Here is a 26,976-nt window from a genome sequence, read left to right on the forward strand (position 1 = left end):
GTGCTGAGAATCCAGTTACTATTCTCTCTTTGCTGGGAAGAGCCACGTTCTCCCCCATTAAAGTTTCAAACAGGAGCCCAGGGAGTATTCATTCAGAGATTTCAGCTCCAGGCAAGAGCCTGAGCCAACAGCCCATGCTCATCTCCCATATGAAATGAGACACAAGAGTTTCTGGGTTTAGTCTGGATGACTTTGCTCAGCAGGGGTTAATGCTGCCTGCAGGTCCTGAGGCTTGATGCAGCTGTGTCTGTGCAATGTTTCTAGTTGTGTTGCAAAAAGTTCTGTGCAAGAGGGAAGTTAAAGCCCTCACTGTGGCAGCAAGAGATGAAAATCCCCTCCAGCAAACTAACCTCAGGCTGGAAGCTGGAGGTGAAGTTCCTCCATCTACACTCCAGTCCCAAGACGAGAGCAATGGAGGTCTCTACGGGAAGCATTGGTTGGGTTGCTCATGCACTACTAAAAGGGGTTGCTATGTCTTTGCATCTTCTCCAGTGTTTTTCTGGAACAGTTGGGTAGGGCTAAGGGGGCTGGGACTGAGGGAGCGGCAGAAAGTGAGGTTTTGAGCCTATCTAGCTGCAGCATTACGAGAGCTCTAAGCAGCAAACAGATCTCGCTCCAAATCCTTGTATTTAGAGATGTGGCAGCAGCAGACACTGAACAGGGCAGATGACACCTGGCTTTCTACCCTTGTTTGCTATCACACTCCTTTTTTAGACTGTACATTGTTCAGAACAACAGGAGACTCAGTGGTGCTTTGTGTGTTTGTTCGTATCCTCATCTCTCAGCAAGCCATAGATAAAACCAGAACACAAACAATCCCACACCATTCTTCTCTGCCTTATAAAAGCTCAGGGTTGACACTGGCAACCCAGAGCTTTCAGCCTCTTATCTGTTATCAGTGTTTATGACTATCAGGCTGAACGCTTACCCCAGCAGATGATGTTTACCAGCTAGAGATCAGTGAAAACCACACCGCTTTCTTCTAGCTGAGCCCAGGGCATTGCCCAGCACGCATCTTCCTCACCACTGCAAAGACTATGCCAGCTGTATGATGCTTCGTTTTGTGTGATCCTAGCTGCAGGAAGATTTGCTTCCACCTGCTTTATCTCTAATGATGAAAGCAAAGGGTGTTCTAGATGATCTTCAGGTCCTTTCCAACCCTAACCATTGTATGACTCTATGATTCTGTTTCAGTCTGGGAAGAGTGCATCCTGGGAGCATCTGGGGGACAGAAGACAACAACATTGGCAAACTATGGAGAGAACAATGCTCACCCTGTCTCATCTGTGTGCACAGGCAGATGCTGTTTGGGGAAGCTCTCCACACTTTCAAACACAGAGCAAAACTGCCTCCCAGCATCCTTGGACATCACCTTTGGGAGCACAGGAGGACATGACTGATCATGGTCCCCCACTATAGCAATGCCCCATACTTGGGCAGATGTCCAAATTCCACCTAAATGAAAATGCTTATAAACCTCAACAAGCTGCTGCTGAAGAACAGCCATGTACTCAAAGTAGAAAGTCCAGTGATGTCCTTCACCTGCCCCACAACAACAAACCACCTTCTCCACACAGTTCTCTTGATGCCCAGATCAGGCTGCACCTTAACGCATCCTCCAGTTTTCTTTTACTGTTTTCAGTTTGCTTCAATGAGAGACTTGAAACCCGCTCACTGAAACATCCTAACTTTAACTATCTATAACAGACTGCAATAACTCTGGCAGCAGCCAACATCACCCACTGATGTTCAGGCAGAGCCATGCAGGGTTTCTCCCATTCATGCAACACCAAAGCCATTCGAGTACAACCACTTCTAAAGGCTTCCATGGTTTCAAGAGTTCAAAGGTTGCTGCTGTTGCTCTCCTGAAGCCAGGACAGGGAAAGGTTTCTTTCCAAAACTGGTTACCTTGTGCATCCAAGACATTTCAAGAGGAAAGGAACTGTGAGGCTTTGAAGCCAAGGCAGCTGAACTGCTATACAGAATAAATCAAGACTGTGCCTGAACAAGCGGAAAACACACTGAGGTTACTTTACAGTTGAAGATATAGTTCAGCACCAGCAAAGCACATGAGCAAGTACAGCAGGGGATGACCCTGACCCTGTCCCAGTTAATGAGGGAGATAAAGAACATGCTTAAAAGTAGATATATCCTTGTTGATTCACTGAGATGATGCAGCCTGGGACACACATTCAGTGCTATCAGACCACAGACCAACCCACACACCATCCCAATCTCAGCTGCAACCAAAAGAAGCTTTTCCAAACTTCATTCCTGTATTTTAGCTCAATTTCAGAATCCAAAATCTTCCTTTTAAAGGAAATGATTATATTTTAAAAATCATGTATGAACGGACATCACAAGTGACTGAAAACCTGCTTGTTTTCCTTTACAAGGACCATTTTGTTAACAGAGGTAAGCCCCTCCCCCCCCCAAAAACAACCCAAATTCCACAATTTTTCCTTATCATAGACTCACAGACTGGTTTGTGTTGAAGGGACCTTAAAGCTCCTCCAGCTCCAACCCCTGCCATGGGCAGGGACCCCTTCCACTGGAGCAGCTTGCTCCAAGCCCCTGTGTCCAACCTGGCCTTGAGCACTGCCAGGGATGGGGCAGCCACAGCTTCTCTGGGCACCCTGTGCCAGCGCCTCAGCACCCTCACAGGGAAGAGCTTCTGCCTAAGAGCTCAGCTCAGTCTCCCCTCGGGCAGGTTCAAGCCATTCCCCTTGGCCTGTCCCTACATCCCTTGTCCCAAGCCCCTCTCCAGGTTTCCTGCAGCCCCTTTAGGCACTGGAGCTGCTCTAAAGTATCCCCTTAAGCAGCCTTCTCTTCTCCAGGCTGAACCAGCCCAGCTCTCTGAACCTGACTGAAGATTCACGTTTTAAGCCAAGAATTCACATGCTAAGCAGGCACTGTTAAGAAAACGTGTTCTGTTTGTTACAGTGGTACTAATCGAGGTGAAATTAAGCTCTATTCAGTGCAAAGCACACATTTCTATACACACATACACTTACATGAAAAGAACTGAAACCATCATTTCCATGTTTCTTTTTCATGAAACATTTTCTTCTTCTCTTTAGTGTTTACTCACTCCTATGTTGAGACACAGTCTACCTTCACACCGCATGCTAAACTGGATGTTTTTAGGCTGTGGAAAAAGACAGGGAAATAATCCTGCAAAATTTGCCCAGAAACGGCTCTTTTAAATGGAAAAGATACTTCCCTGTCTTAATTAAAGGTTTGGGAAGCATCCAGTGAGACTTAACCCAAAAAATATGAAAGCATCAAACCTCTTCGGTGGTTGCATAAGAGATCTGCATCAGAACAGGAGGGGACTTATCTGCTATTTGTCTTTGACCCCTTACCTCTGAGTCTATCACAGTCCTGGCTGCATCTGTTTTCAAAGCAAGCATGTAGAAATTCAAGACAAAAGGGTTTTTTTTAGTAGTTCCCCAGTACCTAAGCATGTAATGGGTGAACAGAAAAGCTCCTGGAGCACTTTGATGCCCCACAACATGCCCATGAAAACCCACCTGAAATCTGGACAGCTCTGAAAATCCCAGCTAAAGCTGAAGGTCACATTAAAAGGTTTTTGGGTAGGAGATACAGAACTGAGCAAACTCTCCATATCCCAAGCAAAAGGCTTCACTGCTCTCCTGTTTTTCTTTATCTGCACTGGGATAGGTACAAACAGGTACTTTACATATAAATTACAGCCCAACACAGCCAGGAGCTGATAAAACGAGCAGAGAAACTTGGATCCAGCATCACTTCTGTACTGTGACTTACCTGCCACCAGCTCCACCAGCAGAAGCAGCTTCAACAGGACAGAGACCAATCTCCATCCCTGAATACAATCAGACAGGCCAGGACACTCTCCTGGACATACAGGTACAGCCTCTTGGTAAAGAGAGTGGTCTGAGTACACTGTCTTTATCTCCACTGCTCCTGGGAGGAAGGGCACTTGGGAGTGCACTGCCTAATCTGTACTCATAGAAGCCCTTTCTTCTAACTGCATCTTACCATAGACTCACAGATGGGTTTGTTTTGGAAGGGACCTCAAAGCTCCTCCAGCTCCAACCCCTGCCACAGGCAGGGACCCCTTCCACTGGAGCAGCTTGCTCCAAGCCCCTGTGTCCAACCTGGCCTTGAGCACTGCCAGGGATGGGGCAGCCACAGCTTCTCTGGGCACCCTGTGCCAGCGCCTCAGCACCCTCACAGGGAAGAGCTTCTGCCTAAGAGCTCAGCTCAGTCTCCCCTCGGGCAGGTTCAAGCCATTCCCCTTGCCCTGTCCCTCCATCCCTTGTCCCAAGCCCCTCTCCAGGTTTCCTGCAGCCCCTTTAGGCACTGGAGCTGCTCTAAGGTCTCCCCTTCAGGAGCCTTCTTTTCTCCAGGCTGCCCCAGCCCAGCTCTCTCAGCCTGGCTCCAGGGCAGAGCTGCTCCAGCCCTTGCAGGCACAGTGAGTCAGATGTTTTGAAAGCACGGAACAGTTGGGGTTCTCCATGCAGGTGATGTCAATGCTGCCTTTGGGTGCTGGAGGGTGAGCTTGAGTCAGCAGATGTGGCTGCTAGAACCAACTCCAACCCCACCAGGCAGAGCTCACACATGGGACAGTCTCCTGCAGTCTGTTTCTTTGCTAGGAGGAAGATGTGGCTTGCTCCAAGCTAACAGCCAGTGCAGAAGCCAAAGCACAAGGTGTTAAGAGTAACGGCAGCACTGGATGTGAGCTGAGGCTCCAGCTGAGAGGACAGTGGGACCAGAAGCCACCATCTCTCAGCCTTTCATGGGTGAAGCAGTGCCAAGGGCATTGCCCCCACTGAAGACAAGGAGGCTGCATGTTTTGAAGATACAACAGGCGATGCATAGTGATGGCCTGGGAACAGGGACAGACACTGCTTTTTTGGAGCTATTCACTGCTTCTCAGCCCAAAACCTGCAAAGCTACTGGCATATTCCCACCTTTATTTTACCCATCCGTTGTTTAAGTCACCCAGTTTGGGCCCATCAGTACTTGATCACACATTCAGGCAGCAGAAAGGAGATGAGAGCTGTGAAGAGAGTATAACCGCTCCCTTTAAACATGAGCAGTGGATGAAAAGAGCCAACACAAAATCATTTCCATTCCTGAAGCCTGCTGCAGGGCAGGAAATGTATTCCCCACGAACGAGAGGATGGCATATACTGCGGGCACGTGGTTCACATCGCAGCAGCACCCGATACCTCCCATTCATGCCACGGGAGCTGCATCTGCTGGCACTCACCAGGCGATTTGCAAGGGCGATGGTACACGCTGTCGCTTCAGCTTCTTGCTGACACTTGAGTTTGTCTGAAGTGGCCTTCTCAAACTTGGCTGTGAGCTTCCGCAGGTTCTCGTTGAGGTGCTGCACATGCGGACAGGGAGACAACAAGAGCACAGTGTTAAGGAAAACCCTTCTGCAGAGACCATTCACCCCATGGGCAGTGCCAGCCAAGCTGCACCACCACACACAGCACCACCACTGCCCAGGGTGCTGTCGCTATGCAGTTGTTGTGGCATCAGGAGCCAGCACAGAGCACTGATGTGCTGTGTTATTTTATGTGCTTGTCATTCATATCCTCAGCACAAGGCAGAGGCAAAGAACACATAAAGCTCCTTTATCTGGGGCTCTGCCCTAGTGTGAATTTAAACTGGGAAAGGGGGTCCCCTTATGGCCGGTGCCAAAGCTGAACAGTGAGAGGGCAGCTGAGAGAACAGAACTCCATGTTTCCTGATGCTGCAGTTCCCTGGTCCCAGTGCAGCCCTTGAGGCTGCCTGACCAAGTTGTGCTCAAGTCCCCAGGGGATGCCTTGGGCAGCTGCAGGTATTGAACCATGTCCAAGCCATACCTCTCACATCCTACTTCTAGAAGGGAATGTAACGAGGGAATCAATAAAACTGTTCTGCTCCTGAGCATGTCCCCTGGGAGGCTCCTGCAGAGGAGCCAAACCAGCACTAGTTGGGACCATCTCACACGCAGGCTGGCTGCAAAGTGCTTTGGGGCTGAGAAGGGGCAGAAAGAGCCCTTTGCTTGGACAGAGCTGTTCACACTCTGGTCTAAACCAAATCAGGAGCTCCCATGAGCCCTTGGAACATTTCACTTCTGATAAGAGACGTAATAACTGATTTTATCTGCACCCAATGCAAACTGCTTAAGCCTAAACTGCTTGTAAATCGCTTTAACACTGGTTGAGCTACACACCAGAAACAAAGCTGGAAATGGAAAAGGATCATATTAGGGATATGTGTAGCTCTCCTGCATACTGGGGAACACAAAGCTGTCTCCCCTTGACCTGCTTTGAAATTAATAACACAAAAAGGCTCTGTTTCTGCAAGCATATGAATGTACGTGCAGAAGTACACTTGTATATATAAAATCCCATTACACAAGCATGGTCTGATAAATGAATACCTATGAGCTATGAAGAACAGATCACACCTGCAGTACCCCACAGACATCTGTGTGCAACTGTGAGTATACATCTTGCTTCTACATCTCCCCTCCCCAGAGTCATAGCAAACATTTCCCAGGCAGAGGGAAAGGCACTCAGTATTTCTGACAATCACAATAGTCTCATGTATTACTAAAAAAGGGGTATGTGACAGCTCAGGGCCTTGACGTGAGCAGGTACGAATCAGTCTCACACCAGGGAGGCTATCCAAGATACCCCAGCTTGGTAAGCAAGGATATAGCTCCCCACACATCCCCCACACTGAGCAGTGTCTCATTACCCATGTGCAGAGGGGAAAACTCACCTAAACTGGGTAGTTTTGTAAGAGCACACCAGTGGAGTACCAGTAACCAACCCAGAGACTGCCATTTGCTTGAATATCATCATAAAGTTCAGGCATTAAAAGCTTTGGAAACAAGCAGCATAAAGGCATAGAATGAGTACCCCAGAGCTATTTTACATCTGAGATGTGGGAATTAGAGGCCAATTTCAAGGCCAGGTTGGACACATGGGCTTGGAGCAAGCTGCTCTAGTGGAAGATGTCCCTGCCCATGGCAGGGGGTTGGAACTGGATGAGCTTTAAGGTCTCTTCAACTGAAGCCATTCTATGATTCTTAAGGTGCAAGCAAGGCTGGAGAGGAACAGATGAAACATAGAAAGCAGCAATAAAAGGGATAGAAAAACTACAGTTTTTACTGTAGGGTGGTGAGGCACTGGAACACACTGCCCAAAGAAGTGGTGAATGCCCCATCCCTGGCAGTGTTCAAGGCCAGGCTGGACAGAGCCTTGGGCAACATGGTCTAATGTGAGGCATCCCTGCCCATGGCAGGGGGTTGGAACTGGATGATGTTAAGGCCCTTTCCAAACCAAACCATTCTGTGATCCCCTCCCTGCCCTTAAAAACCCACAAGTGCAGAGAAACAAAGCGGAGCTCTCTCCCCAAGCAGTGACTGCTGTGATGGGTGCCACCACAGGGCAAGCACTCACAGCAATTTTGGCCTTGATGCTGGCCAGCTTGTCCTGGGCAGCCGCCAGCTCCGTGTTGGCTTTGCTGAGCGCCTGCCTCTTGGGCTGCACCTCACAGAACACGGCGTGGAAGCGCACGATGTTCAGCACCCAGGAGCAGAGCCCGGCCGCGGCCAAGCTCTTGGTGGTCACGAATTCGGGCTTGAACTTGGGGTCCTGTAGATAGGGCTGAAGAGCTTTGAGGCAGTTCTCATGGATGTTCTCCTTATCGAACTTGATCAGGGAGTCCAGGAAGCCATCCACTCTGGCCATGGCGGCTTTCGCTGCTTTCCAGCTCCTGTCCTTGGGAATCCTTCCTCCCGGAGCCATCAGCACCATCACTGCCGCGGTGACATTGCTGACAGCTGAAGGCGGTGACCCAAAGGACCTCAGCTCTGTCAGATTCTTCTGAAAAGGGGAAAACAAGGTTGTTAGACAAAAATGAATGGGCTTTCCTTTTGCTTCGCCACTAAGAGAGTCAGGCTTCCAAGCTATCAATCTGATAAATTGGGTTTCTCTCAGCCCGAACATCGCTGCCTTTATATCACCCCTATGCACGCTTACAGCACAGGTGCTCAATTCCCTACATCCAGCTCCTTCAATCCCCCCAGGAGCAGCGCAGCACAGCATTCCTTCCCAGACTACCACTCTTTCCCTGCTGCCAACCCTGCTACCCTGAGGAGCAGGAGGTTTTCTGCCTTCTCAGAAGATCACTATAAGGAAACAGGAAGCCTTTCCAAATAAACAGCCCTCAGCCCCAGTAGATCTTCCTTGAAGAGATGTCCTTCAGCTCAACTGTTCCCTGTGCCAGACACACATCCCTTAAGGTCTTACTGAATTATCTGTGTGCACCCATGTTTTCACAGGACTACCGTCCAGCCCAAATGTAGGCACTTTAACCAAGCACCTTCAGCAGGAGAGCAGCTACAGAATCCCAGACTGGTTTGGGTTGGAAGGGACCTTAAAGCTCCTCCATTCCCAACCCCTGCCACAGGCAGGGACCCCTTCCACTGGAGCAGCTTGCTCCAAGCCCCTGTGTCCAACCTGGACTTGAGCACTGCCAGGGATGGGGCAGCCACAGCTTCTCTGGGCACCCTGTGCCAGCGCCTCAGCACCCTCACAGGGAAGAGCTTCTGCCTAAGAGCTCAGCTCAGTCTCCCCTCGGAGCTGCTCTAAGGTCTCCCCTTCAGGAGCCTTCTCTTCTCCAGGCTGACCCAGCCCAGCTCTCGCAGCCTGGCTCCAGAGCAGAGCTGCTCCAGCCCTCGCAGCATCCAGTGTAAAATGTCTCTTACGAACAAGCTCAATGACATGGAGCCAACCATGAGCACAGATAACCCCCCCAACATACCCTTCTCCACCCCATGTGCCCTGCGCAGCTCAGCACATATTAGATGGGCTCTCCACAGTCTCGCATGTGGTGGGGCTGCTGCTCAGGGTGTTGCTTAGGCCCAGCAGAGCAGCCAGCCTTTAGAGCCTGCATCTCTGTGGAACTGGGATACTGAGCTGGTACCCTGGCTTCTTCTCTAGGGAAAAAGCACTTCCATGACATGACAGGAACGGTGACTCTATGACCCTGAATGGTGGGGAGGATGTTGCTGTCCTGGCTAGGATACTGAGGAAGACCTGCGCAGCACCGGGGTGCTGGTTTCCCTGCTTACTGCAAGAGTCTCTAGCACCACGGGAAGAGGACAAGCCAGGCCCTCAGTGAGTGCCATGCTGATGAACCAGATAACAGGAGCTCTGCCCTCTTCTCTCATGGCACCGGTTGGTGACATTTTCGCAACCATCAGATGTCCTCGCCCCCCACAATGCAGAGGGGAGATCTGGATTCCCACAGGAATCCTCACCCTACCTTGTTGAGGGTGTTCAGAGCAGCCTGGGCAGCTGCCAGGGCAGGCTCAGCTTTGGCCAGGTCCTCCTCACAGTCCTTTTGTTTCTGCTCCACCTCCTGGGTGATCAGTGCCACCTTCTGCTCCTCCTCATCGGCGATGGCCTTTTCCCTGCTCACTTTCTCCGTCTCCACCCCCACCACCTGGATCAGTTTGTCAGCATCATCATTCTTCTGCTTCAGCTCCACTTCTTGGGCTGCCAGCTTGGCCTTCAGCTCATCCACCTAGAGGGAGGAAACACACATGGGAGCACAGATACCCACCAACCGGCTCCCCCCCGCTCAGCAGCAGGGGCTCACACTTGAGAAGGGGCTGAGTGGTACCCAAAACCATGGCTGGCCTGTGTGTAAAGCAGACGAGCCCTGGGGGCACAGAAAAGCAGTATTTCTGGCTGTAAGCAGGATCCTGCTGCTCCTGATGCTTGGGTCACAGTTGGGAGTGCCCATGTGCATGGTCTGCACACCAGAGCAGCCTGCTAATGGTGGGAAACCCAGCAGAGGAGACACCAGCACCAGCAGGATGAGCTGCTGAGGAGGCTGTCCCATCCCTGGCTCAGCTGCCAGGGCAACACGAATGTGGCTTTGAGCAGAAGCCAATGGCAAGTAGGCAAAAGGTTTAATTTCAGGTGTATCTGAAATGGATGCAGGGATTATGCACTGGGATTACTTTTGTACAGCCCAGGAGGCTCACCTGGCATTGGCAAGGAAGGTTCTCTCACTGTAAAGCCAAGCACATCCAGCTTTGAACATGAGATCTGATGTTAAATCACAGTCCTAGTAAAGGCAGCATGCAAGTGCTGTGCATGTGTGTTCTGTGGTGGAGATGACATGGTACAACCCAGCTGTTCTTTCTATAGCTTCCCAACCTTGACACTGGCAGCACACAGCACGTGAAGGACCTGTGCACCACGTATCTGTGCACCCTGCCTCTCCCCCACCCCTCCATCCCCTGCCCCACACACACAGGGCAGAGGCAGCACCCTGTGAGCTCCCTCACAACCATCAGGTCCTACACACTTGTGATGGGAAGGGCATTTTTCACACCAGGAAGATTACGGCTGGGATCTGCTGCCAGGTACAGCCCTTGTCAGAGGGTGCAGAGCCCAAGGGGCTTTACAATACAATATCACATGAGCTCGAGCAGAGATCTCCTGTTCAGCCATCAAGACACATGGCAGTGGTGGCAGCTCCTCACACACTGCTCCACTGAGCACCTGCTCACACCCAGCAAGCTGGGGACAGGCAGGAGCACTTGCATGGTGCAGGAGCTCACACCAGCTCTCACCTGAAGACAAAGTCTCTTCCTAAACCCAGCCCTTCCCATGACTTCACATGGGCTTTGTGCAGACCACGGAGGCTTTCACTGCCCTGCTGTCAGGCCCATAAAGGGCTGCTTAGAGCTCCCGGGGTACATCTTTACCTACATAAAAACACTCACTAGAAAGGAAGCTGGACACTTGCTTTTGTTGATAATTCCATCTTCCTACCCAAAGAGAGCACAATTTGCAATCCTATAACCTGAAGCTTGTGACGTCTGGCCTCAGCTTGAAGTGGAGGCCGGTTTCTCTGCAGTCTCTTTGTGTAGTTGAGCCATTGTCACCTCCTGCTGCCTGCAACTACAGTGCTGTGTTCACCAGGACAAAGACATGACTCTAAATCCAAATGACTCCGGGCTGATGCACATAATCCCTTCAGCCCGCAACCTCAGCGCCGGCTCCTTGCTCAGCTCCAGGCTTTCAGGGATTGCAGGAAAGGGAAGGTTTGCTGATGACAGATATGGCTTGTGACCTTCTGCCCCCAGATCAGTACTCATGTGCTGGGTACACATGCAGATGGGGGCTTTAGGGGTTGACACAACCACAACAAAACAAGCCAGGGATTAAAACCCACAAGCACTGAACAGAATGAGCAGATGTAAACTCAGCCCCAGTGCAGCCTATGAGAACAGAAAGTGCCCTGACAAAACCTGCTTTCAGGCGAGCACATGAGCAATGGAAGGGAAAAGGACTTGCTCTAACATTGTCAGGACTGAAAAGAGTAAAAGGCTGAGTAAGGCTTTGCCTGAGAGAGATATTTGGAAGCCCAGATGCATATGTTACTGTGAAGGCCCCTGCCTGGCCCCAGGCTTGGGTTCCGTGTTAAATTCCCAGTGGAAAGGATGCAAGTTGTGTATCCCAAGGCTCTGCTGGATCAACAGACCTCACCACACTGAGGGACACATGGTGACCTCCAGCTTCCCCTAGCTACAGCAGGGCTTTGCAACATGAAAGGAAACAACTCTTTCCCCTAGTGAGGCTAAAGCTCAAACACAGTTGATGGGGACAACTGAACAGTGTTTGTGCAGTGGAAAGAGTGAAATGGGAGCTGTACCTCAATAACCTCTCACTGTCATTAGGGAGGCCCTGGAGGGGACACAGGGAATGTACATTCATGAACTTTACTCTTCCAGTTCCCCCTCAGCAAACTAGCTCCTCTTAATGCTGCCCTCACATCCACAGCAAAACCAGGCTGGCATTGGATCACACTGTGCTGTGGAGCAGCCACAGACATGTGCTTTATAAATCACCACCCAGGCACCCCAAAAAGGAGTCGTTACCACATCCAGGGGAGGGCAGAAAACCACCACTGACTTTTCCAGTGTCTGCCAACACTGGTGAAGGCAGAAGATGCCTTTTGGGTAACACATAGCTGGTAAGCAGAAGAAAGTAAGAGCTACAGGGGAGTAACAGTACAAGGAGGTACTGAGGTGGCACGGAAAATGACAGCAGAATGTCCTCCCAAAAAGAAGAGACAATGCTATGAACCTCCTTCCCATAGGCAACACCAGATCAAGGTGTGAACAGACAGATCCATCATGTGCCTTAGCATATGGAATATAATTATGGGCCACAAACAGTACTTTGTCCCAGACAGTGCTAAGAAATACGGAAAACCTGTAAGCAGCTTCCTCAGTCCAGGACAATGGGCTAAGCAATTGGGAATGTGAAGTAGAAAGGGAAAGAGCAAAGCAAATGAGAGACTCAAGGGATTCACAGTACCTTGTCATGGTTTAAACCCAGCCAGACAGCTTTTCACTCACTCCCCCCTTCTTGCCGTCCCCCTATTCCCAGAGGGACAGAGAGGAGAATCCAAAAGAAATGCAACTCCCATGGGTTGAGATAAGAACAGTTTAGTAACTAAGGTATAACACAAATCACTACTGCTACCACCAATAATAGTAATGATAAAGGAAATAACAAGGGAAGAGAATACAACACCTCAGCAGCAGCCGACCGATAACTCGCCCCCTGAGGTATCGCACTGACCGATACCTCCTCCAACCCTGCAGTCCCAGCCCTTCGGGTAACTCTCCATTACCTCCTGGCCATGACGTGCTGTGGTATGGAATACCTCTTGGGTCAGTTTGGGTCAGGTGTCCTGGCTCTGCTTCCTCCCAGCTTCCCTCCTCCCTGGCAGAGCATGAGGCTCACAAAGTCCTTGGCCAGACCAAAACATCGGTGTGTTATCAGCTCTGTTCCCAGGCTGAAAGTCAAAACACAGCACTGCACCAGCTACCAAGAAGGAGAAAAATGACTGCTACTGCTGAACCCAGGACATACCTAGATGTACTATGACTGCAACAGGGAAGGAAGAAGTGCTTGCTTAACACCAGGAGACCATAACAAGAATTATTCAAGAACAGGAAAGCTAGAGGGCAGGCTCCCAGCAGACTCATTTTATCTGACTGTCCTTGCCTTGTTTCAAGAACACCAAATACCTCACAAAGGTCAGCCATTAATTGATAGAGCAAGTGAGACCTGAATCTGGGATACAGTGATGCAATCCTAACCCAAGTCATCCTGAAATTACTCACGCTGAGCTCTGAGCAGAGTGCTGACCTCTTCAGAGCAAGCCTCTGAAAAACAAATTACTCATCCCACACAGCTTCCACATCTGTTATGTCCTAGGAACTGGAAGCCAGCTTTTGCTTCTCTGAGTGCTGAGGACAGCCACTGTCTTCACGGAAGGACGGCTGGGCTTGTAAGGTAACGAAACAGGTTTCTTTAGAAGGAAGCTGCTCAATGGTATCAAGTCCAGATCTCAAAAATAAGACAAAAATAGGGCATGGGGGGGGGAGCAGAGCAAAAGGAAGGAGAGAGGTTACGCTGAACTGGAACAGCAAAGTCACAAAGTACTGTCCTCATGCTGAGGCCAAACTGAACAGTCTATGCAAACACATACACGTCATCATTAACGTGTCCTAGCATCCAAGCAGCAGGAATCTGGAGAATGCTGCTGATGGGAGCACTAGTCCTCAGAGTTCAGGCACAACCTGGCCATACCCAGGTATCGAAATCCTCCTCCTTTGCTTTGAATACCCACAGTATTACACTGAATTACATCCATTACAGAACACAGCCTGGAGATGATACACCTGAGTGAGACAAAAGACTTGTCACATCCTCAGCACCAAGACCAGTCATTTCCATGGTGAAAATAAAGTTCAGGCTTTTAAATCCATATGCAAGATTGAACATTCTGGTATGATTTCCAATACTGGTAAGTATCTACCCTCTGGTTTCCAATCAACAGCAGTTTTGACAATTGCACACATCGGATAATTTAGGTGTTTAATTTTAGGCCCCCACTGTTAATTTTAGATTCAAATTTGACATATTTGTCCTCACTGCTCTGCATCTTAATCAACTTCACAAATAGGCACTTCTCGCCTTGCAACAGCAAAACCTACAAGACCCACAGGTTCTGTGGCTTCCCATCTCCTCCCAGTCCTCCACCACCACTCAGAATCTATTTTGTGGCTCATCAGAGAATGCTTGCCTACATAACACCATATGAAGGTATACATGAAGAATACAGACTGGTCCCCATATCTGACACTACAGGAACTTGTCTCCTCTCAAAAGGCTATTTTCACATCAGTTGCTCCCAACAAAGAACAGATCCAACCAATCTTGTCCACCACTGGGATATCATCAAAAGCTGCAGTGTCTCACAGGTGAGCAGAATTATTTGCCTCTATAGGTTAGGTAGGTGTAAGGCCTGCTTTGCACTGAAGGCGTGCACTCTTTGCTTTGGTTGGCATCACTGGTTGTGGTGGGTGCTGTTCATCCTTAGCTGCATCCTTACATAGGAGATGCTATAACCTGCAAAGGGGACATGAAACATGCCCACTCTCCTCCTGTGTCCCTAAAAACCTGTCCTTACCATGAAAGAAGCAACTGCTTGAAGTGAGATGCAGACTACCAGAGCTGAGAGGCACTAATAAAGCCCATACATCACCCTCCAGTAAGGCATGTGTCCTATTGAGTGTGACAGACGTGATTTATGTTCCCAGCATTATCCCGAAGATCTATAAGGAAGGGGATGAACCTGCTAGTCCTCCATTTGCGTCAACCCCCGCATTTCTTTGGAGCAACTTCAGGACAGGCCCATTTGCCACAGTAGAAGCTTGTAAATGAACATTTGTGAGAGTGAATAGAATATGAAATGGAGAGAAAAACAGGAGTTTGGGAACAGAGGTAGAGAGCAAAGCTCTGAAAGGCAGCTTGTGCATTGCAAAGACCTCAGTTAAGTACTCAGAACAACTTCTACTTTTGTTGCTTTATAGCAGGGGGATTTTGGGATGGCTAATCCACATTTCAGCTAATCCACACTTCAGACATGCATTAATTTTCTTTAAAGATGGATAGCACAATGCAAGGGAAAATGATCAACTTCATTTTAAAAGGATGCTCTATTTAATTTGAGAGGGGTTTTGCTGAAGTTATTGTAGATGTCCTGGATACAAAACCATAGATCACTGATCTTCCTGTATTTTATAAGCTATTTTGCCAGCACAGCTGATTTTTAACCATCAAAAGAAGATGCACACAGCCAACTGGATCCCTACCTCCTTTTATTGACCATGATCTCTCACGGTTACCATCCAAACAGCAGAGACCGGACACACATGGAGTCAGCAGCGTTGGAAAAGACCTTTAAGATTATCAAGTCCAACCACTGCCCCAGCACTGCCAAGGCCACCACTAACCCATGGCACTGAGGGCCTTGTCTTCTCTTTCATTCTCCTTCCCAATACAGACCATCACTTCTGCTCCTCCAGGAGCCCAGCTCAAGCCACCATCTAACATAAATTTTACCCCTTGTACAGTTTCAGCCCATAAAGTTCTCCTCTGAACCAGGATGCAGAGGTGTCCCTAACAGAGAAACAGGGAAAACCAGCTTTCAACCTAAGGGGTTTGCTTACTTGTGCAGAGGTGCTTTTGAGCTTCTCCAGCCCATTCTCCAGCCGCTCCATTTTTGCCTTTAAATCCTTGCCCTTTTTCAATAGCAAATTCTGATATAGTTTGATTTGCTCAAGGAATGACTTTGGAGTGGTGTAGTTATATCGCCGCTCATTGCTCAGATACAATCGGGATACCTCGTTGACACTTGTGTGGACATAGGCCATGAATTTGCTTATTGAGCCTTTCAGTGAATCCTAAAGGTAAGATAAGAAGACAAGGAGAAACTATCTGAAACAGAACAACTATATATAACACACTCCTGTGCTGGATAGAAAGGAATTTATTAACTTTTTATTCTGCTGCAGCAAAATCCAGGATGTAACATCTAAGTTGATCCCTTTTCACTTCTTATCTCTAAAATAACTTTGACTGCTCGTGTACTTTATGCCTGTCTTTATGTCTTTTTATCTCGTGCTTTATCTCATTCCAGGCAGATTTTCTTGCATTCAGCTTTACAAAATAACAGCCTTTTAAGTATAAATTTGGGCTTTTCTTCTGTACAAATGGGGAAAGTGCAAACTCAGAAGAAGAAACAGTGTAGACTTTATTCTTTCTAAATCCTGCCCGGAAAAGCTAAACAAACAGAAATGAATCTTAGTCTAGAAGCAGGTTGTCATCAGTGAGTACTTGACATAATTTGCCCTTGAGAACTACAGACACTCAGGCACGGCAGTGAAAAGTTCCCTGCAATAATCATAAGCATTAGGTTACTTCTGGACTGCTTTGTAAGGTGCCTCGTTAGCAAAGCAGTCATTTCACTGGCAATACCATCAGTGTCCAAGCACACACGTGTGGTGCCCATGGCCATACCTCTGCTAAGGCCCATGGGCCTCTCCGAGAAACACAGAATTGTAGATCAGTTGGGCTGGAAAACCCCTTTAAGCTCATCCAGTCCAACCCTTACCCCAGCCCTGCCAAGGCCACCACTGACCCATGGCACTGAGGCCTCGTCTCCACGCTGTGTGAACACTTGCAGGGACGGTGCCTGCAGCCCTGCCCTGGGCAGCCTGTTCCAATGCCTGAGCACCCTCTGGGGCAGGAATTGTTCCTCAGCTCCATCTAAACCTGCCCTGGTGCAGCTTGAGGCCGGTTCCTCTTGTCCCATCCCTTGTTCCTTGGGAGCAGAGCCCAGCCCCTCCTGGCTCCATCCTCCTGTCAGGTGGCTGTATGAAATATGGACCGTATTCGAAGCATGGTTCAATGAAGGTGAACAGAGCACCAGCAGTTCCTCACCGAACAGTCACCCAGGTGTCCTGGGTAAATGTTGAAAGGCAATAAAGGCGAGCAAACCCTTCCAGCCCGAACTGTTCCATGACTCTATGACTCTGCAACACTCTCCTTGCAGTGTGAGGCGCTGCTTGCAGGAAGAGAGGGACAAAAGCCAGCACCGTGCACCCATGGGTGGCCAGTACAGGAACCCTGCAGAGGAACCCAAGCCCAGGCGCAGCTCGGATGCTGGCGGGTGAGGAGCTCACCTCCACGGCCTCTGTCTCGCGCAGGAAGCGGAGGCTGACGGACTCGAGGGCCTCCCGTGGCCACTCCTGGAACCAGTCTATGGCCACGCAGCTGACGATGGCCGGGAACCTCCTGCTGCGGACACGGAGCCTGCTGCCGACGGGGGAGAAGCACAGCGCGACCTGCGGGGAGGAGAAGGGGAGAAGGCACGGCTGGGAGCAGGCACCAGGCTCCAGCGCAGCCTGGGCTCTACCAGCCACTTCCAAGCCACCAGCAACCTCTGTCCTCAAGTCCTTGTACTACACACCAGCAAGCCTGGCCTGGGAAAGGCACAATCCAGCAGTAAACACGTTTTTCCTCTCCAACAAACCCAATTAAATGCTGCACATTGCTATGGGCATGCTTTCAAGGCTGCAGGTGGGGTTTAATATAACCCTAGTTCCCTGCTTTAGCAGTGACACAAAGCTGTACCCAGCAGGGAACTGGCATCCAGATTCAAGTGGTGCAACCAGAAATTAAAGTGAATGGATCTAAACTCTCCTGGCTTTGTTCCCCGAAGGCCAGCACTGAGGTGGCTCAAACTCAAAACCTGCTTTGAGCAGAATGAGAAGGTTTTGTTTTTAAATAGAGCAAGCTCAAAGCAAAGCAGCACAGGAACAAACCCATTTGTGAATGTGCTCTCCCTGCTCGGTGCAGTTTTGCACAGCAAGTCCTTTGCCGTCCAGGCTTTCATTTCAGTCTGAGTTGCAGAAAACAGTGCAGTGTTGGTGGGTCTGTGGGGAATCTCTGGTGAAGGGGCTCTTACTCCCCTGCTCAGCATCCTCCTGCACCATTTCTCCTTCTGCCAGTCTTCAGGGCTCTTCCCTTACCCTCCTGCCTTGCCCTGCAGGCTGGGAGCCTCACGCCCCCCATAGCCAGCCCACTCAGCTCCTCTCATGGGTGCACAAGCTCTCCTTTTTCCAGAAGGAAATTCCCCATCAGGGTGTGAAGTCAGGTCAAGACAAAGAGCCTTCCTCTTCACTGCCCTTTCACCAGCTTTAACAGCAAAATAAGGCCCAAGGACCAAAACCTGCCATCACCATTGGTCACAGTTTGGATTTACAAGCTCTGCTAACGTGGCACAAAGAAGAACACAGACAAGCTGCCAACGTGCAGTGGAGCAGCAGTACCTGAACAAGGGCCAGTGTGGGCAGCAGCGCATCTCATTCAATGCATCATCCCTCTTCCACTTGTTAGCCCTGGCTGGTAAGTGCATACATAGGCTTGCAAGTGCCATGGGGCAGGCTGCTCTCAGCCCAGACATCTCCGTAAGGTGTCACTACCTCCACCATGGGCCAAGATCTGGTTTTTAGAGGCTGCCAAAGCCAGCCTGTTACAAAACTGCTTCTGTTTTCATTTCAGAAGAGAGAACTCAAAGCTACCGCTCCTCTGACATGGCCACTGCTTGCTCCCACACAAGGGACAGACACACTGGAATCCTTTCTACACCTTCAAGCACAAGCCTCAGGCACCTCTGTGTTCCTCTTTCAGGAAGCTCTCCGGGTACAGAAGCCCTCTTCCGCACCTATCCTGCTCTCTCTCAAGACCCTGAGGCCGGTGTGTTGGTGCTCATGCTGCTCCCGAAAGTCCAGCATGCCCTGGGCAGCAAGGGCTTGATCAGCTTTCTGCACAGAGCATGATGCCATCACACAGTGCTGGGGAGAATAAACAGTGCTTCCCAGCTGACCCCATCCATCTGCTCTAACACACTGCTCAGGAGAAGGGCAGACAAGGAAAAGGGCTCAGCCTCAAATAAATCACATTCACACTGCCCTTCCAGTGTACCTCAGTAGTGAACAGGAATATAACCAGGCAGAGGACAACCAGGATGCTACAAGAGCCACAAAACAGCACCAGTGCTCATCTGAAATTCCCCTCTATGCTGAGAGAGAGAGAGTAGGACAGGATTCCATCTCCTTGGGCCTCTATGCTGTGTATGGTCCTCGAATTTTCCCTCACAAATCAACTCTCCATTTCTTCCCCTTCCTAAATGTGTACCCACCTACACCAAAAAGGGAACAGGACACCCTACCTCTGTGAACGTGTCCCACCAACGCCAACCAAGCAGTGAGTAAGGAGGCGGATATGCCTTCATTGAGCAGAAGTCAAGTCTTCACTCACTGCCTGCTTGCTAGCTCCCTGCTCTGGGATCACAGTGCTGTACAGTCCTGCAGATGGGTAAATACCTTTGGAAGAGTCTTAACTCTTTCTTGCACCGTACTTTCTCCACATGCAGGGCATACCTGGGAAGTCCTGAAACTGTTCTGGGATCTTAGGACATATTTACAAGGCCTTTCTACAGTGCTGGAGTGGAAGAGATCCTGTAAGCATGCTGTGTCCCACTCAGTGCCCTGGCTAGGAGTTACCAACAACATGAAGACGCTCAGTGCAGTTTTTCCAAGCAGCAAGACCCAGTCCTGATGTACCCCTGCTGAATCCCTGCGCATGGCTCTGAACATGGGAAGGCTGGTCCTGCTCAGCTTTTCAACTCCCATCACTTTCTAAAGCCCAAGAAGTGATGGCAACACCCAGCACTTCCTATGCTTTAGCACTGCATGGGGCAAGAACCTCAGCTCAGTTCATGACCAGGCAGGAAACCCTTCCAGGCTGCAGTCTGACCTCCCCACAAGGCAGCCCAAAGCATTCCCATGTGGTGTCCCTGCAGCAAGGTCAATGGTGAACACAGACTCCCTCTGAACGTCTCACCTTCAACTGTCGCCGAACGCGCTCTATGAAGAACTTCCAGCAAGTCTCCTTGGAGTCCACCAGTCCCCGGCCTTTGACTTCATTCCTCACACTGCTGATGATGTTTTCAACTTCATCATCAGGAAAGAGATCCGGGATTTCACCTAGGAAAAGAAGACCCGTGTTGGTTTTCTGCTCTGGGTTTTGCTGTGGTCTCAGAGCACAGGGAAGTCACAATCCCTTCAGGGTCTCTTCCTTCCTGGACCTTGAGTGAGGGCTCTGCCCTGTCCCTGGACCCCCACATAGCAACCACAGTTACAACAGAACACCCTTCAAAGCCACCATAAAACAACCCAAAGCCAGGCTGCTCTGCCTGCTCCTTGCTGCAGGACACCGAAGAGCTTCACCCCGAGTCATGAGATGTTTGTGTCACCCATACCACACACAAGAGGTGGTGGCAGCTACTCACCACCCTCCACAACAACCCCTGTTCTTACTCCTGGCTACAAAACTATCACAGGCAGAGCTTGTTTGCTGCTGATACCAGATGGCCAATTTATAGCCACGTATGTCAACTCTGGAGTTACTCACAAGCTATCACTTCACTGTGCTGTCAGCTCTCCACCCCTCACCATCCATGTAGGTCACCTGAACCAGCTGGTTATCTTCCCACTCCCAACTCATAAATCAGGCACCAATAACCACAGGTACTCCAATCAAATATTCTAGCCAGGAACAAGCTTATTTTATTAGGTAACTAGAGTGAGGATGCATGGGATCCTTAGGCCAAAATCCTCATCTGTCAATACATTCCTTTAGCTCCATCCTCAGCTGCAATATCACAACAGATATGACACATAACAACCCTATGGAGTATATACCATGAAGTATGGAAAAACTGGGTACAGGACATCAGAAGAAGAAAAAAGTCTACCAGATAATGGAGCACATTCTCATCAAAGAAACCTTAGCACTGCTTTTACCCTAGAGCTTAACCCATCTATATTCTAGCTTACTTCATAGATTGCCCTTCTGCATACCCTACAACTACAGGTGCTACCATGAGCAAAAGTACATTGAAAAGGGGGAGAGGGGAAATGAAAGCAGGAAGAGACATACCTGATGCTAAGAAGTCATTCACCAGCACCAAGAACTGCTCGTCTGCCACTTGTGCATCAGTCATGAGGAACACGGTGCCCATGTTCTTCACACCAGCTTTCAGGTACTGGTTTGCCAGGTCTGCCTGGAGGTTGAAAAGAGGACTTAGGGGCTGCATCTGCATTCTGCAGAGCATGGGCTGGGTACCACACCTACAAGCAGGACATTTCAGGGTCTTCCCATTAACCAAGAACAAAGCAACTGCAATTCATTAGCATGAACCAGCCCTTTGGACGCTTTCCATCTTCATGCTGAGGCTTTCAGGTTATATGGGGGAGGCTATTGCTATCATCATTGTAAGACATTACCAGGAAGACCTGACATTATGCCCAGGTCTGTGTAACACAAAAATCAGAAGAAAGCCTTAGCCAGTACCACCAAAGGAAATTCCTGTGGCTGGAACACTCAGAGGTCAATGGAATTGACTGAAGACATCAGACTGGGGTCTGCAAGGGCAGTTCATAAAGGCTCACCCTGCCTCAGGCTATGGGTGCAGTAGAGCTCTTACAGAGGGAGGCTAAAGCACCACAGGGACTGGGAGAGACTGCTGTGACCGGAAATGTTGGTCCTTGATATCCCTTTCATTTCTTCAGTTGGGTATTTCCTCCTCTCTTCCAGAGTCCAAGCATGGACTTCAGTGAGCAGTGACGCTGGCAGAGACCTGCTCACGTGGAAAAGCTGTTTCATTTCAAAGGGGACAGTGTCCTCCTAATGAAGGACACCATCTCTTTGAAATACAAGTTGTTTATGAGATGGGAAAACCACCATCATCCTGCTCAAACTCCTGTCCCTCCAAGCAGGATCCAAGATGTGCAGGGGCCCCTGGAGGAACACACAGGCCATTGCTTCAGCAGCTCTCTTACAAATTCAGCACATGCAAAGCTTCTAGTAAAGAATCATTTGTTACTGTCCTCACGAGTGAAGGGAACAGCAAATTATCTTCCACCTCCACAGACAGAGAAGCAGAGATGCTTTGCAAACAAGTGTATTAATTTATTATCTATTACTGAGCTATGTTCCTGGCTGGGAGCATGGGCTTCCTCAAGAAATAGGCACACAGGAGCTAGAAAATCCCACTAGTGGGGGTTAAAAACACAAAAGGAGAGTTCCAAACAGGCAATGGACAGCAGGACAGGCTTGTGTGGCATGGTGAAAATAACTTGTACACACGCACAGGTCATCAGGTGGTGCCACTGCTGGGGAAGGAGCCCGTGGTTCATTGGCCATCCCATCTCCAAGGCAGAACAGAGTGAAGTTTCTATGAGTGTGGTGACTACATTCTAAATGAGAACCATTTTGCCAGCAGCTACAATGGTTTTAAACCATTTCAGTGAGATTGTAAAATGCTAACTTATAACTCGCAGGCAGAGGCACACGCTGTCTGGAGTGACTCATCCACCACTCAGCCTCTATCTGACACAAGTACCAGAGGAAGAACTGGATACGATTGGGAAACTCTCCTCCTACTCCTCCTTTTCCACCTTGGTATTACCCCACAACAGGCACCTCATGGAGGAGCTCATTACCAGATCTTGGTTTCATTTCTATTAAACCTAGAAACCAAGGTTTTTCTAGGGAATAATGAGGGTCCCTTAGCACAGCCCAGTGCTGACCCTAAGCTTTGGGCTGGGACGGCCTCAGGCCTGGCCCGCTCAGAGGACTGCCAGGGGACAATGGGTCTGTCTGCTCTGTGCAGAAACACTTCAGCAAGGTATTTTGAGAGGCATTGCTCCTCTCCACAGTCCCGTATCGTGCTTGGAGCTTTTTAGCATCAGTGTCGCTCCAATATGCAACAGGGCGAAGTTTTCAGAGCCAGTTCTGCTTTGGATTTCATTCCCCATCACCTCAGCCTTAAAAGTCACTTACCTTCAGCTCAGGGATGCCATAGCCTTTCCTCAGGGTGATCTGGAAAACCTCCAGGTTGCTAATGAAGGCTGCCAGCCTGGTCAGGCTCTGCTTGCCACTTCCACCCACCCCGACCAGCAGAGCGTTTCCTCTGGGGGACTCCAGGATACGGTTGATGCGGCAGCTAAATTGAAGCATCCAAAACCTCTCATTAATCACAGCATTTTCCTTCTTCTCTGCCCACTGCTTTTCAATACATATTTTATTCACTCAGAAATTGTATTCTGAATGGGATGAAAAATGTCAATCTGAGCGATGTGGCAGCAATCAATCCCCATCTCTGCTGAGACCTGTACAAAGGACAGGGTTGATGAAAAACAGTTTGGTGGCAATTCAGACTCTGTCCAATTATTTCTGTCCACCTGCCAAGTCCTGCTGGACAGAGTTATTTTAAGGTGGAGGGCTGGACATGCTTGCAGGGAAAAACACATTAGGGAGACATGCAGAAACTGGGGACAAAACTCAAAGCTCTAGTGCACCTCCCCAGTAAACGTTTCCACCAAGCATTTGGGGTTCATTTTCAGTTTCATGTTCTGCTGTGCATTCAAGCACGTTCATATATGTCTAGAAGGGCAGAAAACCTGTCTGGAAAACACAGTCCATGTTTTTTATTTATCCAAATCAACACTACTATTCTCTCATTCTTCAAATGAACTTGCTATTATTTTCCAGGTCTGCTCCCATGGTAAGTTCTGTCTGCCTCCAATTTATTCTCCTTAAGAAAACGCTGCCATCCCCATGTTACAACCCCAGGTGAGGAGAGGTTGGAGGATCCTGCCTGTGAAAACCTCACTGTGCTCTGCCTGACATGCCAGCACCATTCTTCACTGTGCTGCCTTTATCCAGCTCACTTAACCGAGTATTTTTCTAGCCTAATCTAATTAATTTTTCACATCAGACTGTGAGAAATATTGTACTGCTTTATTACAGCTCAAGTGTTTCCTGACCTATGTGCAGACTCCCACTGGCAGTGAAATTATACCCAGAAAAGCATTCTGGTTTGGGTAGAAAGCTTTAGAATTCCTGCTTTCAGTTCTCTCAGCTAGCTCTCCCCAAAGGTGACAGTATGGTCTATGCCTGTGATGTGCTCCCAGGGCTGTGTGGTTTGTGAATCATGGAATAGTTTGGGTTGAAGGGACCTTACAGCTCCTCCATTCCCAACCCCTGCCACAGGCAGGGACCCCTTCCACTGGAGCAGCTTGCTCCAAGCCCCTGTGTCCAACCTGGCCTTGAACACTGCCAGGGATGGGGCAGCCACAGCTTCTCTGGGCACCCTGTGCCAGCGCCTCAGCACCCTCACAGGGAAGAGCTTCTGCCTAAGAGCTCAGCTCAGTCTCCCCTCGGGCAGGTTCAAGCCATTCCCCTTGGCCTGTCCCTACAGGCCCTTGTCCCAAGCCCCTCTCCAGGTTTCCTGCAGCCCCTTTAAGCACTGGAGCTGCTCTAAGGTCTCCCCTTCAGGAGCCTTCTCTTCTCCAGGCTGCCCCAGCCCAGCTCTCTCAGCCTGGCTCCAGAGCAGAGCTGCTCCAGCCCTCGCAGCATCTCCATGGCCTCCTCTGCACTCGCTCCAACAGCTCCAGGTCCCTCTTGTGCTGCTGCCCCAGAGCTGGATCAGGGCTGCAGGGGGAGTCTCATGAGACAGACCCATTACTGATACCTACATCCTCCAGTGAACTCCACGGAAGCGATCTACACAGACAAATGCTGAGATGAGATTACAAAGCCAGAAAATCCTCTTACACATGGCACATGGCATCCTCAAAAAGTACCAAGTTCATGGCAGGATTTACTTCATTGTAGTTGTCCAAGGCTTCCACAAGGATCTGATTCAACTCCTCCCAGGTTGGAACTGGCCTATAGCAGGGTTCACCGATCCCTTTGGCAAAATGGCAATAAACATTCATTCTCTTGGTCTGCTCTAAAGTTTCCTCAATTTCCTGTAAAAGAAATAACATATATATAGATGCTTTGGAAATAGGGAAAGCACTAGGGATTTGTGCCTGAATTCCACTTTGCTCCCATCAAGACGAGGGATCCAACCCTTCTCGTGCTTTTGCCACACAAGACTCAAAGCACTTGAATAAAGGAATTGAATTCATTCACAGAGCCCAAATCTCCTCTCCCTAGTGCACTTATGGAGCGCATCCTTTACTCACATCACAACACTGCAGCCCAGGACACAGATGCCAGAGATTTTGTTCCTGGGCTCCTGTAAGAACACTGCCCTCTGAGCAAATGATGGCCATGATGGGCAGATCTTGGGTCAAACTTGGCTTTCCTAAGGAACACTTTTCCTGTAAGCACCTCAACACTTACATCATAGAACTTCTTCACCATCTCCAGCTGGATTTTATCAAAGGTACCATAATCCTTTTCTTCAACCATCTTATCCCGGTACACCCGGCTTGACTCATGCAGGTAGAGTTTCACCAGGTCTTGGGGTTGCTTCAGACATTCAGGGGTAGAGAACAGAAGACCCTGTGGAGAGCAAAGACACTCAGTAAACCTCACCCCCAGCATCCATGTTATCACACTAGATAGGCAGAGCTGTTACAGCAACTTGCAAGTGAACTTCCAAATAAGCCCCTGGAGAACACATCCTTTGCTATCCCCAGTCTTCCAAAGCAGTTTCTATTCATTATATTCATTTTGAGATCCCAGACAGCATCCCCAGGGCAGCCTGACTGGGCTGGTGGTCCTGATCTCAGCAGCAAAGAGCATGCAGAGCCCTGACATGTGGATTTTTGCATCCCAACACCATGCTATGGGTGCTTTGTCAAGAAGAAAGATAGTCTGGTAACGGCAGTGGTGATGCTTTTTGTGTATTTCTTTTTTATTTTAAATCCATTCATTTTAATTAGGTGCATTCTGCCTGCAGGAAATATTTGTTGCTGTCTGCTTATCCCAGTGTGTTTACCATGAGCTCTATTAAAATGCATTAAAGAATTATATCCCGAAAAGGTGTCACCTATAACTAAACCTATTAAACAGCACACGGGGTTTTGATGGCATGAATTAAATAGACAGATTTTATTCCCAACATCTCATCATTCCTACATAAAACACACCATGTATTAAAAGCCATGGGAAGCAGTGCCTTCCAGCTCCTGGACCATTTTGCATCGTTTGGGTTTCACATTTGTCATTACAGCTGCCAAATTGTTCTTTTCTTTAATCCAGGAAGGAAACCTGAGTGAGAAGAGGTGTCAGCTTGAAGAGAGAGGTGAAACCCCTCAGGTCCTCAACTGATGTTAAAATAGGTGGCACTCAGTCACTCTAAAGACACCCAAAGCCACACAAGTGGTTGTGTTCTTGATGCAAGCACCTGTAAGGCTTCCTCAGAGCAAGGAAAACCCACACTTCATACCTCCATAATCACTTTATTAACACCTGAACATTTCCCCTTTTGCCACATTGCAAACCCAGCCCTCTTCACTCTTCTCAGCACAGCTGCCATGATCTTCCATGAGCACAACCAGCAGCAGCTCCAAAGAGCAATGGGGATACCCTGCCTGTCACCTTGAGCTTCCAGTAGTTGCCATAGTGCCTGCAGCTGGGATGAACAAGTGATGGATGAAATACATGGTTATATTTCAGCCACATCTTTCAGCTTCTTCTCCTTGCTGGAAAGGCCAGAAGCTGGTTAGGAAGCCACAGGCTTCCCTACAAAATGATGTCAAATATCATGGCTCGATTCGATTTCACATTTTAATGGGTTCAATTCTGGGCTCCTCAGCACAAGACAGACAAGGAGCTGCTGTAGAGGGTCCAGAGGATGACCCTCTCCAGGTTTCCTGCAGCCCCTTTAGGCACTGGAGCTGCTCTAAGGTCTCCCCTTCAGGAGCCTTCTCTTCTCCAGGCTGCCCCAGCCCAGCTCTCTCAGCCTGGCTCCAGAGCAGAGCTGCTCCAGCCCTTGCAGCATCTCCATGGCCCTCAGTAAGAAGCCTCTGCACATACAGCACAATCATGGAAAGTCAAAGACCTTTCATACCACTACCTAGAACACACCAAACCCAATGTGTAAAGGGAAGTTGAATGTGTTTAAAATGAATAAGTAAGTACATAAAAAGCACCGGGGACACTGAAACCA

General features: G+C 49.2%; 1 protein-coding gene across 1 annotated transcript in view; it reads right to left on the minus strand.

Annotated features, from left to right (window-relative positions):
• The window catches only part of DNAH9 (dynein axonemal heavy chain 9), a 127,141-nt gene that overhangs the window by 73,747 nt on the left and 26,418 nt on the right, over nt 1-26,976 (minus strand). The window contains exons 14-23 of the mRNA XM_061362980.1: nt 25,203-25,364; nt 24,627-24,823; nt 22,851-23,013; nt 20,946-21,069; nt 19,848-19,990; nt 17,123-17,284; nt 15,608-15,841; nt 9,325-9,585; nt 7,455-7,880; nt 5,261-5,380 (exon numbers count right to left, since the gene is read on the minus strand). Coding sequence (XP_061218964.1) covers nt 5,261-5,380; nt 7,455-7,880; nt 9,325-9,585; nt 15,608-15,841; nt 17,123-17,284; nt 19,848-19,990; nt 20,946-21,069; nt 22,851-23,013; nt 24,627-24,823; nt 25,203-25,364 — 1,992 coding nt within the window. The remainder of the gene's footprint in view (nt 1-5,260; nt 5,381-7,454; nt 7,881-9,324; nt 9,586-15,607; nt 15,842-17,122; nt 17,285-19,847; nt 19,991-20,945; nt 21,070-22,850; nt 23,014-24,626; nt 24,824-25,202; nt 25,365-26,976) is intronic.

This window comes from Neopsephotus bourkii, unplaced genomic scaffold, assembly GCF_033783945.1.
Source record: "Neopsephotus bourkii isolate Nb327-2 ecotype Australia unplaced genomic scaffold, CSIRO-AGI_Nbou_v1 NB_5, whole genome shotgun sequence".
Taxonomy (NCBI): Eukaryota; Metazoa; Chordata; class Aves; order Psittaciformes; family Psittacidae; genus Neopsephotus; species Neopsephotus bourkii.